Here is a 13257-nt window from a genome sequence, read left to right on the forward strand (position 1 = left end):
TTCCATTTTTTGAACGAAAAACACATTTATTTGACTAATAAAGTGAACATGTTCTAAAAATGTATTGTTCTAAACCTATAAGTAACACTAATGTGTAAATAAAGTGTAAATAAAGCACCCATTAACACTCAACACGATGCTCCCTCACTTCTCACAGCCCCTCACAGTCACTCGCCATCTTCGTCTGTGCTGTCCACCTCCTCTGGCACATCCACTTCCACTTCCACTTCCCCTCCTATAGCTTCAGGGTCATCCACTTCCTCTTCCTCTTCTGTCACTGGTTGCACAGGCGGTTTATTGAAAAACTCCAGCATGGTGGTCTGGCGGTTTTTCTTTTGAAATTCAGTCTGCATTTGAGTGTAGCAGAAAAGTGTGTCCATACACTTTCTTGTGATTGTGGTGCTTCGTTCAACATTGGGGTCGTGTTCTTCCAGCATGGCAAAACCTTCTTTTATTTTTCCTAATGCTTCACTGATAACAGTGGCAGTGAGCGTCCGTCCTCCCTCAGCCTTGTCTGCCACTGCCGTCGCTTCTGCTTCTTCTCTTTCCCTCTTGTTCTCTTCTTCGATGTCCAGCAGGTCTTCATTGCTCAATTCTTGTCTGTGTGACTGAAGCAGTTGATCAATGTCCTCTTCCTCCACTTCATCAAGGCCTAAATCCTGGGCATAGCTGATTGTGTCCTTGTTTGCCTTCGAAACGATGTCGTCCACATTGAAGTCTTCGAAGGAATGAACAAACTGAGGACACAGTTTTTTCCAAACACCATTCAGACATTTCGTTGGCACTTCATCCCAGGACTGCTTGATAAAGGTTACAACATCTTTTATTGTAAAATTCTTCCAGAAATCTCGCAGCGTCTTGTTCATCTCGTTCGTTTTCTTTACTGCAGCAGCCATCGTAGACCTCAGGTAGCAGGACTTGAAGGTTTGAATCAGCCCCTGATCACAGGGCTGCAGCAGAGAAGTCGTGTTGGGAGGCAGAAAGGCCAGCTTGATGTTGTTGCTGAGATTTTCAAGACTGGCTGGATGACTGGGAGCATTGTCTACCAGCAACAAGATCTTGAAGGGGATGCCTTCCTTGTTGCAGTAGGCTTTCAGCTCGCTGTGCAACTTGTTCTTGTAGTAGTCACTGAATATTTTCCCAGTCATCCAGCCCTTCTTGTTGGCGTACCAATGGACTGGCAGGAAAGCCCGGTCATATCCCTGAAACACACAAATTATCCGAGAATTAAGGTGTGGCCACGCTCCTTTTTCTTAACAAAGAAAACGTATAAGCCAGTCGCTTGCATCACAAACTTAAGTATTTTTAATGTCACTTGTGTACACTTCACAAACCCTGATTAATTAACGGTATTAAATATTTTATTATTTAACACAATCAATAACAATAACAACATAAGAACTGTAGAATAAATAAATAAATATTAAATAAACCAATCTTACCTTAAGGGCTCTGGGGTTCTGAGAGTGATAGATGAGGACAGGCTTCAGCCTGCAGTCCCCCTCAGCGTTGGCCCCCAGCAGCAGCGTCAGGCGGTCCTTGGACGCCTTAAAACCAGGCGCCGTCTTCTCCTCCTGTGCGATGTACGTCCTCGCTGGCATCTTCTTCCAGTAAAGGCCGGTCTCGTCTACATTGAACACTTGCTTGGATGAGTATTGTCCTTCTTCCAGGGTCTTCTTAAGCATCTCTGGGAATTTCCTGGCCGATTCTGTGTCTGCTGATGCTGCTTCTCCGGTCATTTTGATGTTATGAAACCCGTGTCTTAGCTTAAATTTTGCAAACCAACCAGAACTTGCTTGAGAGGATGTATTTGGCCCGTCATTTCCTTCGATGTCGTTAATGAGGCTTTTAGCTTTTTCCTGAATGATGGCCAAACTAACAGGAATGCTGTTCTTGTTCTGGTGTTGAATCCAATTCGCCAGCATTTTTTCCATCCTCTCCATGGCCGACGATCTGCTGTAGGCTACCCTCTGCAATGTCCTAGACGAACCTGCTTCCACAGTTGCTCGTATTTTTGCAGCATTGTCTCGGACGTGCCGCAGTGTGCTCTCCCCCAATCCCAAGGCATGGGATATGATCGAAGTTTTTTGTCCTTGGTCATACCGGCTCAAAATTTCCATTTTCTTAGCCAGAGTGAGTGACTTGCGCTGTATTTTCTTAGCTGGAGGGCCGCTGCTGGTTCCAGGAGAAGATGAAGGACGTTTTGGGGCCATTTTGACGAATGAGTAAACTGGCTGGACTGGCTGTGACTGCAAACACACGAGAGGGCTGTAAACATTGAACTGGGAGCGGGAGCGGCCGCCTGTCGGCAGGCAGCGGAACTACGTATCTGGCGCACTGTTTGAAATGCGGTTGGGGCAAATCGCATCTTAGCGAACAGATCGCACAATTTTAATTAATTATAATATTTTTAATGTCGCATCTTAGCGAATTCGCACAAACAGAACACGCACAAAACGAGAACTACCTGTATATGTATGTATGTATAACATATATGTATAATATATATATAAAATAAGTTAAATGTACCCCCTTCCTGCCATACACCCATGGTGGTTTTTCCAACCCCCCCCCTCACTATTCCCGTATTAACAAATAAATGTGTGGACATAAGTCGTGTCTTCAACTAAATGTGAGGATATGAAGAGCAAAGTAAGGTCAGGGATTATACTTCCTATTATATTATAGGAAAGCCAAATTCCAAGGAACTAAATACCCATGGATGGCAGAAATTTTTCCATGCTCAAACCCCTAACCTTTCGTTGTTTTAGGCCTGCTAATATTATAGGTAACTGAATAATCTAGGAATTTACCTTTCCATTCAAACAGAAAGAATCTAAAAGGGACATATCTACCCAACTGAAAATTGTTGAGGATGATCTGGTTTTGAAAAAGGAAGAAGTTGCAAAATTAACACAGCAGCTGCAGCAGGCTCAAATGGTAAGTATATGTGGTATGTATTCAGGATGGTGAAAGATTATATTTTGATGTGCTTAGTTCCATAGAATTAGAGCAGATGATGAGTTTAGAATAAACTTGTAATGTAAACCTATAGGTTTATATTTACCAGTACTTTACATTTAATACTTTGATATATATATATATATATATATATATATATACACATATATATATATATATATATATATATATATATATATATATATATATATATATACATATACACACACACACAACATCAAGAAATGTGGTATAATGGAATTTGGAAAAATAAAAAACAGAATATTAGGACAATACAAAATTTGTACAAAGGAAATTAAGAAAGTCTATTCGGAAAGGGACCTAGGAGTAACTATCACCAATGACATGACACCAGACAAACATATCAACAAATTAGTCAGAGAAACTTTCAATTTATTAAGATCAATGAAAGTGGCTTTTGAATACATGGATGGAGAAATGGTAAAGAAAATATTAGTTACATTGATAAGACCAAAATTGGAGTACACTGAGACACTAAGGACACCTAGTACTAAAAAAGAACATAAAGAAATTAGAAAGAATTCAAAGAGCAATGATAAAGATGGCACCAGCACTCTTCAATTTGACATACAAAGATTGGACAAACTTGAACTTCCTACCCTGGAACAAAAAAGAGAAAGAGGAGACCTGCTATCCATATACAGAATTATGAAAGGTATGGAAGTCCTTGATAGAGATGACTTATTAAAGAGGGATAGAAGAAAAACCAGAGGATACCAAAATAAACTTAAAAAAGGATAGTTATAGAAGAGCTCTGAAAAAGAATAGCTTCCCACACAGAGTGATAGATGTCTGGAAGAAAGTGAATGAAAAAAGAGTGAGTGCAAAAACTATACAAGAATTTAAGGTCAAACTGGATGCTGAAAGATACAAAAGCGGGTTACTACAAGCATAATTCTCTTCCCGTAAAATACAAACTAGGTATATACATAGCCCAGATGATGTAAGTGAATCCTTTGCAGACCATTTAGCAAATATCTCTTCAAAAAATCCTTCATCTAAGTATTTTCAACATCGTATTCAAGAAGAAAATAATGAATTAAAATTTAGAACAACAAAAAATGAATCTTATAACCTGCCATTCAGCATGAAAGAACTCCTATCTGCTTTATCTTCATGTAACGACTCCTGTCCAGGCAATGATGAAATAACTTACTCTATGATCAAGCACCTCACTGTGGAGACCAATTTTTTTTTACTAGGTATAATAAATAGAATATGGAAAGAAGAGTCATGCCCCAATATCTGGAACATAGTAATAATATTGGCTTTCTTAAAACCAGGAAAAGATGATAAAATCATGACCAACTATCGTCCTATAGCACTCACATCATGTATATGTAAATTAATGGAGAAAATGGTAAATGTACGCCTAATCTGGTATTTGGAGAAAAATTGACTTTTTAACCCCACACAGAGTGGATTTCGTAAGATGCGATCGTGCACAGATGCATTGATAAGATTTGAGACATCAATTTGTGAGGCTTTTGCTAATAAGAAACACCACATCTCAGTCTTCTTTGATATAGAAAAAGCTTACAATACCACTTGGAGATTTGGCATCTTGAAAGTTATTCACAAAATTAGACTTGGAGGAGAACTTCCCATTTTTATTAAATCTTTTCTCAACAACTGAAGGTTCAAGGTCAAAATTGGTAATACATTTTCCTCAGTTCATGTTCAAGAAGAAGGAGTGCCACAGGGCAGTGTTTTGAGCATAACACTGTTTACATTATTAACCCATTAATGACGATAATTATCTAATCAGTAAAAAACTTTAATTTTTGCAGAAAATGTTTATTATTGACTCCCTTACAACTGTGAATATGAATGAATTAAGAAAAGTATATACAAGTTTGTTTTTTGACATGGCAGGTTTTCCTGCCAGTCGGCAGTAGAGAGATGAAAAACTTGTCACATCTATCAAAAAACACTATAAACTAAAAATACTCATTCAGTTTTAAACCAAAGCCTATTTGTGGCTATCTAATAGTGTTTCCTAGTAAGTAGACAGTAAATGGTAGCCTTCCATGCATTCAGGGTGAACAGGAACATCACACATTTCACACAAATATACTGTCCTCCTTGAACGCTGACGACACCATGAGTTTGGTTGGTCCCCTTTCACAGTCCAGTGTTGCTTGCCATTGTACCTTACCGTGTTCTTTGCCAGTCCAGCAGGGAGTCTCCTTGGTCCAGGCGACTTTTTGCTTTTGCCAGTCCCTTTCATGATTGCAATGGCAAAATGCCGAATGAAGTCTAGCAAACTGATGTTATTTCCTAGTTTCCTGAAAAGCATCCACGCATTCGTAACCTGAGCATTTATACTCCAAGCAAATATTGGCCACCACCATTTTTTTGAGTGAATGCAGATCCTGTAACAGGAAACTTGCTGATCAAAGAGATCAACACCACCCATATATTGGTTGTATACCTTTACAGAGTCTGGCATGTCAATCTCAAGGTGCTTTCTCTCACCCTTACTCCACCTCTTTGCTTTGTGAATGGGGTTCTGTCTAAACTTATTTGAAGCAACACAAACCACTTTGTTATCTTTCCACTTGATAACTGAAGTACAACCAGTAAATGCTTCCTCCATGTAGCCGCGGTTTTTCTTTTCCATTGATTTCTTTGGCATAAGTGGGGCTCCACAGAGACGATCTTCACGCAATGTTCCTGTCGCTCCTATACCTTGAACAGCAAATGTTTCAAGCAAAGGTAATGAAGTGAATAAATTGGCAAATACAACATGCTGACCTGCCTCTAATCCAATTTGGTTGACCATTTCCATCACTACATTCGGACCATGTCCAAGTCCCATGTCTGGAACTCGTGTACAGGTGCCACAGTATGGCTCAGAATGAAGAAGGAATCCGTCAGCAGTACATGCTGCCCAGACCTTGAAACCAAATCGTATTGGTTTACCCCTAATAAACTGTTTTGATCCATGTTTACTGTAGTATGGAATCATAACCTCATCTACACTGTAGAATTCTTGTCTGTACCTTGATTTGTTGACCTCATTCAGATGCCGGAAAATCGGGCGCACCTACAAGAAAGAACAGGACCCATGTAACCGAACATAACATAATACACAAGTACCAAACTTAAAGTTCTCCAAGCAAGATCATAATAAAAATATCTTAGATCATTGCTATCAAATATACTACTATAAGGTGGAAAATATATATCAGCTTTGATTGGTATATATGCATGTAATACTGAGTGACAATTCTAATTTTACCTTGTAAAATTTGTCCTCTGTCATTTTCATGTTATCTGCGAAGTGCAAGCAGCGCATGATTTCTTCAAAGGTGTCTCCTCTGATACTCTCCGATATGAGTTGGTCGAAGACATCAGGAGACTCACACCAATATAGTCTTCGAACTGGAAGCTTGTTGTACCCAGATATTACAAGGGTGGTCATGAATAAGATCAGGTTTTCAGTGTCACATTGTCACTTGAAAGAGATTTCTGTGCTGCAAACAACTTACTCTGTTCGCACACTTCATCTATCCACTTATCTGTCCAAAACAACTTGATGCAGTCCTCTGGGAGGCTGAGAGGATGTTGAGGGAGTGTCTGGTTCATCATTCATATCATCCTCTTGAACAATTGTAGCAATAGAAACTACCTCAGAAGACAAAATTCTCCATGGAAGATGATAAGGATTGCATGTGACTTCGTCATCTGAAGCATCTGAGTCACAATCGGTGTCCGCAGCACCATCCTCATGTGGTGGATTGATAGCTACTGTTGTGGCTTCACGATCAAGTTCTTTCAATATATCATGAATTTCATTCAAACTGAGACTGGAAACCAAGCAAACAAACAAATAAATAAAATAAATATCTACACGTTTTGTTATGCATCTTATTGTAGTTAAAAAAATTGAGGCTACAAAATGCTATGCAATTTATTGTCAGAGAAACTACATAAATCTATTCTTAATATCAGTTTCTCTGCATGTATGGTAACAGTTGATATATAATAAGGCATGAGTGCAGTGACACTTAAGTCACATAAAGAAATTACAGTATAATTAGCATTAAAAACTCTTGGCTAGAAGAATCGTTTATCTGAATGCCGAGCGGCATGAAATCCTGCCGGCAAATTATTTTTTAGTAATATCTCCGATAATAAACAATTTGCTGATAATTTCTTAATACAGTTTTATAAGGACACCATTCTAGAGTAAAATAATAATAGCTACTATTCTAAGAAAATAAAAAAAATAGTTCTACATACCTGCGTTTGTTGGGTGGTCGAGACATGTTTACAAGCGCCTTCACACTCCTGTGTCTACCACGTAACTGACACAGACTCGCGAATCAGAGCAACACCCGGGGGTGGTGACAAACAAGATGAAACCTGTAGGTATCTGCCCGAGTAGTGTTCAGTGCACTAGAACTGAATACAACGTGTCCTGCCTTGAATATAGGCAGTGGCAGAATATCCTGCCAGTCGTCATTAATGGGTTAATAAATGCTATAAGCTCTATAATCCCATGTGAAGTAATGCATACCCTATTTGCTGATGACTTGTCCATCTCTTTTGCAGCTTCACGAATGGTAATAGCTGTAAGAATGATACAATTAACTATTAATAGAATAGCAGATTGGGCTTCAAAATGTGGACTCAAGTTCTCAGCCTCAAAAACGGTAGTGATGCATTTTTGCCGAATAAGAGGTCTGTATCCTGATCCTGACTTATATTTATATGGACAAAGAATATCTTGCAAAGATGAAACACAGTTCTTAGGACTGATTTTTGATAAAACATTAACTTGGATCCCACACATTAAGAATCTAAAGGTAAAATGCTCACAAGCTCTTAATTTAATAAAAGTACTCTCTCACACCTCATGGGGAGCCGACAGGAAACATCTGATGATCACATACTTGTTAGTACTTGTTGGAAGATCCTACAGAACTGCAGGGTTTATCAAAGTGCTGATTTTTTTAAGACCAGTCATATACTTGTGGTCACAGCACAGACTGTTCATCAAATCCAGGAGAATCCTGAGCTGTAACCCATGTGAATGTCATCTGAAGAAACTCAGGGATGATGCATTTACCTAGTTGTATTTTGCGGGAAGGGGAGCTATGTTCGTGGTGTCCCGCCATTGTATCTCGCAGTGTTTAGTTTGCTTTTAAACTCATGAATGGTTTTTGTGCATACTATTTCATTATCCAGTTTGTTCCAAGTGTCCAAAACTCTATGTGGAAAACTGTTTTTCTTCAGTTCTCTTCTATAGCTATGTTTTTTTATTTTCTTTCCATGTCCTCATGTGTTTCTCTTGTCCCAGTTAAGTAAGTCCTCTCTATCAAGTATCTCTGTGCTTTTCATGATTCTGTAGATGGTCAATAGGTCACCTCTCTCTCTTCTTTGCTCCAGTGTCGGTAACTCCAGTTTAGCCAATCTCTCCTCGTATGATAGGTTTGCAAGTGCAGGTGCCATTTTTGTAGCTGCTCTTTGGATTCTTTCTATTTTCTTTATATTCTTTTTGGTACTGGGGGACCACAATGTCGCCGCATACTCTAGTCTAGGCCTTATCAATGTAACCAATATTTTTTTTATCATGTCTTTGTCCAAGTATGCAAATGCCACTTTTATTGATCTTAGCAAGTTGTAAGTCTCCCCAACAATTTTGTTAATCTGTTTATCATAGGACAAGTCGTTCGTGATAATTACTCCCAAGTCTTTTTCGGATCCTACTTTCTTTACTTCCTTGGTTCCAATTGTATATTTTCCTGATATTTTGTTTTTGCTTTTTCCAAACTCCATTATGCTACACTTCTTAGTATTAAAGTCCACTTCCCATTTCTGACTCCAGTTCCATACCCTATTCAGGTCTTCTTGCAGTGCTTCACAGTCCTTATCAGTTTCTACTTTCCTTAACAGTTTGGCGTCGTCAGCAAAGAAGCTCATGTAACAGTTCACGTCCTCACCCATGTCATTCATATAGATAGCAAACATTATTGGTGCCAGTACAGATCCTTGCGGTACTCCACTGATCACCTCTTTCCAATCTGAATATTTTTCTCTGAGCACTACTCTCATCTTTCTACCAGTCAGGAAGTCCTCCATCCATTTTAGTAGGTTCCCTTGTATTCCTCCTATGTGTTCCAGTTTTTTTTAGGAATTTTCTGTGTGGTACTTTGTCAAAGTCTTTTTGCAAGTCTAGGAACGCACAATCAGCCCATCCATTTCTTTCTTGCACCATGTCTATTAGCCTTGAGTAAAAGCATATTAAGTTTGTGTTGCATGATCTTCCTTGTCTGAACCCGAATTGTCTTGGGTTTAATATGTTGTCTTCCAGGTGTTTTACCCATCTATTCTTGATTATTTTCCCACAAATTTTGGCTATAGTGCTTGTTAGTGGTACTGGCCTATAGTTGGTGGGTTCTTCCTTGTTTCCTCCTTTATATATTGGTACAATATTAGCATTTTTCCAGTCATTAGGTATCTTTCCTTCTCCGAGTGAGCTATTTATTATGATGTGTATTTTGTCTGTTGGTTCTTCTTTGCACTCCTTTAGAATCCAATTTGCAATACCATCCGGGCCATGTGATTTTCTGACGTCCAGTTTTGATAGATGTTCTGATATTTCTTTTTGTGATGTTGTAAACTCACTCATGTGGGGAGATTGCTTGTTATTATCTACATCCCAATTTTGTATTTTCTCTCTGGTGAAGACTGATTTAAAGTGATTGTTCATGACTTCGGCCATCTCTAATTCTTCTGTGTATTCTTTATTTCCTTGGCGTAGTTTCACCATTTCCTGTTAGGTTTTAAGTTTACTATTCACATACCGATAGAATAGCTTGGGTTGATCTTTGCATTTATCTATAATATCCTTCTCAGGAGTATGCAGTGGCAATCTGTAATTGGTTTGAAGTACTTTACTCTCTTGAGGACCCTGAAGAACTGTGGAACACTTTCAAATATGAAACTCTGAGAGCTGCTGAGGAGTGCATTGGAGTGTGCCCAAGGTTGAGGAGTGGTGTGGTGCTGTGGGAGGCACAGGAAAGTGTAGAGTTAGGCTGTGCTGCCAGAATGGATGGGTACCTGGACCAATATAGGACTCAGAAATGGTAGCCTAGATCTCTTATGAGAATGGATAAGGAGAGTTACATCAGGGGAATTGATGTTGAGGGCCATTTTAATTTAAATTACCTCAAGCCTGCTTCTTGATTTCTTAAAACCTCCGCTCTAAATCTATGACCCATAGGAGAACAATCTGAACTGCTGATGGCGAAGTAGTGTCAGGTGTGGAGGGGTGTATCCCCTTTGCCAAGTACTTTGAATAGTTGCTCATGGGTAACCCTCCAAGTGGACAGTTGCCCCTCGATGGTGTTCAGGTGGCATTTCCTGATCCACTGATAGATGAATCTCTGCCCTCTCTGACAGAGGTCAAAGAAGCTATAAGTTGAAGTGTAGAAAGGCAGCTGAGATCTGCAATATCTGTGCAGAGTTGCTGAAAACTGGGGGTGAGGCCATGATCTGTGGATTGCATGTGGTACTATCTGCTGTCTGGCAGTCCAGTACCATTCCTTCTGACTTGAAAAGGGGTCTAGTTGTCCCCATCTGGAAAGGGAAAGGGGACCTGCAGGGCTGCAACAACTACTGTGGTATTACTTTGCTCAATGTGCCAGGTATCAGGCTTGCCCATCTATTGCTAACATAGGTTTGTTCATATCTGCTGAAGTCTCAGAGGCATGTACAGTCTGTTCACACCAGGTAAGATAACAGCTGATTGGATCCTAGTGCTTCATATCCTTGTGGAGTGCCGACATGTTTCAACAGGGGTTTCTTGCAGCTTATGTCGCTCTCAAAAAGGCGTTACCCTAAAGTATAACTATGGGGCTAATTAAAATAAAATTTCTATTGTATAATAATTTTAAACAGTAGTAGGATAGATGTATCAGAAAAATTCCACTAGTAAAAGAGAATGGAGGGTTTGTTGTCAATCAGATTTTGTAGTTATTTTAACATACCTCAGTTCATCTTCTGTCACTTAATAATGCTTTCTTAGAGTAAGGGTCGTTTTAGAAGTGAAAACACTGGTAGTGATGATATAGAACATTTAATAACCATATTAGTAGACTGTTGGCTCTCCTACCATAGTCTGCCATGGGTACATTCTTTTTTATTTATCATGAAGGAAATCCCCTGTATATAAATGAGATACCTTTTAAATATTTTCATATATTGAAGCAAAACTTGCACTGTGGACACTCGCGTGACTTGGTGCTGTACGGTATTTTCATTTTTTTTTTTTTTTTTTTTTTTTTTTTTTTTATGCCATCAAAGTACAGTCAAACCTTACTTACAAACACCTCACATAATGAATGATTCATATAATGAGCCCCCCCCCCAAAAAAAAGGCTTAATGAGTATTTCGTGATTTGTATGCCTTACGTGAAGGCTCCTTTCTACCTAGCTAGCCACAAGTCACAAGGAGCATCTTGTGACTCATGGCTAGCTCATTCTTGTGTGCTTCTTAGCCAATGTTGTCACTGCTTGAAATTTTCTACTAGATCTTGGATTATTTTACTTTGACATTAGTCTTGAATTTTTTTCTTAAAATCCAGTAAATCTTGTAGTTTTCAAGTAATTGGATGAATGCATAGAAAATATGCAGTATTACACCCACAGCAAATTTAATTATAAAACCATGATCTATTATTTTTGACTATTTCAACAAACTTTTCCTCTATGGCATTTCTATAGTAAATGGTGCATTGCCGAGTTATGTCTATTTTCTTTCTAGCCAATCATATGTAACCATTGAGTGTCATGGGACTCTTTCTGCCAATCAATGTGGGGCCATGACATCCACATTTAGTTTGAACACAGTTACCACAATGCTAGGTTATGCATGTGAGGAATTGGGTAGTTAGGTTTGGTTTAGTTGGTTAAATTATAATTACCAACTCATCTTTTACTTCCCCACCCAAAACCTCCAATTCCCAGCTCCCAGTCTCTCACTCCCAAAATTGTGAAGGGGGAAGGGGTGGCATACCTCGAAAACAAGGCATTTCTAACAAAAATTTCATAGAGTTGTAGAATCGTTCACAATTATATAAAACGCTGTTTCTATCTATAAAAAAAAAAAAAAAAAAATTGGGATATTTGCAATATTTTCAATGAAAATATTATAGGAGAAAAGTGTCTTGGAATTGACCAAAACAGTAGAAAACATGTTTTTGTAATAAAAATTTCTGCAGGTGCAATTTTGGATATTTTCCAATCATATTGTAATATATAATTGCATTGTGGTAACTAAGTGAATCATGAAATGCAATTGGAAACAAAACAAATGTTTATGTATTGATTGATTAGTGATGAAATAATGTGTCCAAGGTCAGTTTGTTATATATGTTCAGTATGAAACCAGTAATGGGAGCTGGACACATGTGTGTATATTGAGTGAATGTTCTGTTTATGTTACTGGGAATCTCTGCTATTAGTCTGAGTTTAGTGTTCAGGCCGCCAATATCTGAGTGTCACTTGTACATACATATACAAAAGGCTTTTTCCCCCTTACAAGGGAGGTAGCCACTTGTGATTGTATATTTTCCAAACTTGTGTTCAGATGCATTATTTGTGATTTTTTTCAGTGCTAAGTTTAACCCTTGCTAGAATGTCCCTGAAGAAAAATACTGCAAGAAAACAGGGATAAGAGAAAAGAAATCACTGTAGAAGTGAAACTTGAAATCATTAATAAGCGAGAAGGAGGTGTGGGTGTGGTTGACCTAGCACGCACATACAATCAGACTACATCAACAATTTGCACTATACTCAAGAACAAGGACAATATTAAAGAGATAGCTGCTTGAAAGGGAGTGACATGTATATCAATGCAACAGCCACATATTCATGATGATGTTGAAAGCTTGCTTCTCATATGGATCTACGAGAAGCAAAAGCAAGGTGGCATCATTTGTGAGAAGGTGAAAGTAATTTTTGCCAACCTTGTTAAGAAAATGCCAGGAGCAGCAGTGGACAAAGAAGTATTCAAGGCAAGCTGTGGGTGGTTTAAGAAGTTTAAAAGAAGAACCAACATTCACAGTGTTGTGAGGGTTGGTAAAGCAGCAATCTCTGACAGAAAGGCAGCAGAGAACTTCATTGGTGACTTTGGGAAGCTTGTGGATTTTGAGAGTTATTTGCCACACCAGGTTTTTAATTGTGATGAGGTGGGTCTTTTCTGGAAGAAGAGGCCGAGGCAAACCTACATAACATTGGAGG

General features: G+C 38.7%; 1 protein-coding gene across 14 annotated transcripts in view; it reads left to right on the plus strand.

Annotated features, from left to right (window-relative positions):
* osp (myosin phosphatase Rho interacting protein outspread) overlaps nt 1-13257 on the plus strand; it is a 600580-nt gene that overhangs the window by 543802 nt on the left and 43521 nt on the right. For all 14 annotated transcript variants that reach the window (XM_076182079.1, XM_076182084.1, XM_076182083.1 and 11 more), the window contains one exon: nt 2830-2940. In XM_076182079.1, the coding sequence (XP_076038194.1) occupies nt 2830-2940 (111 nt within the window). The remainder of the gene's footprint in view (nt 1-2829; nt 2941-13257) is intronic.

This window comes from Oratosquilla oratoria, unplaced genomic scaffold (assembly GCF_046742065.1).
Source record: "Oratosquilla oratoria isolate Oo_2021 unplaced genomic scaffold, ASM4674206v1 SCAFFOLD50, whole genome shotgun sequence".
Lineage (NCBI taxonomy): Eukaryota > Metazoa > Arthropoda > Malacostraca > Stomatopoda > Squillidae > Oratosquilla > Oratosquilla oratoria.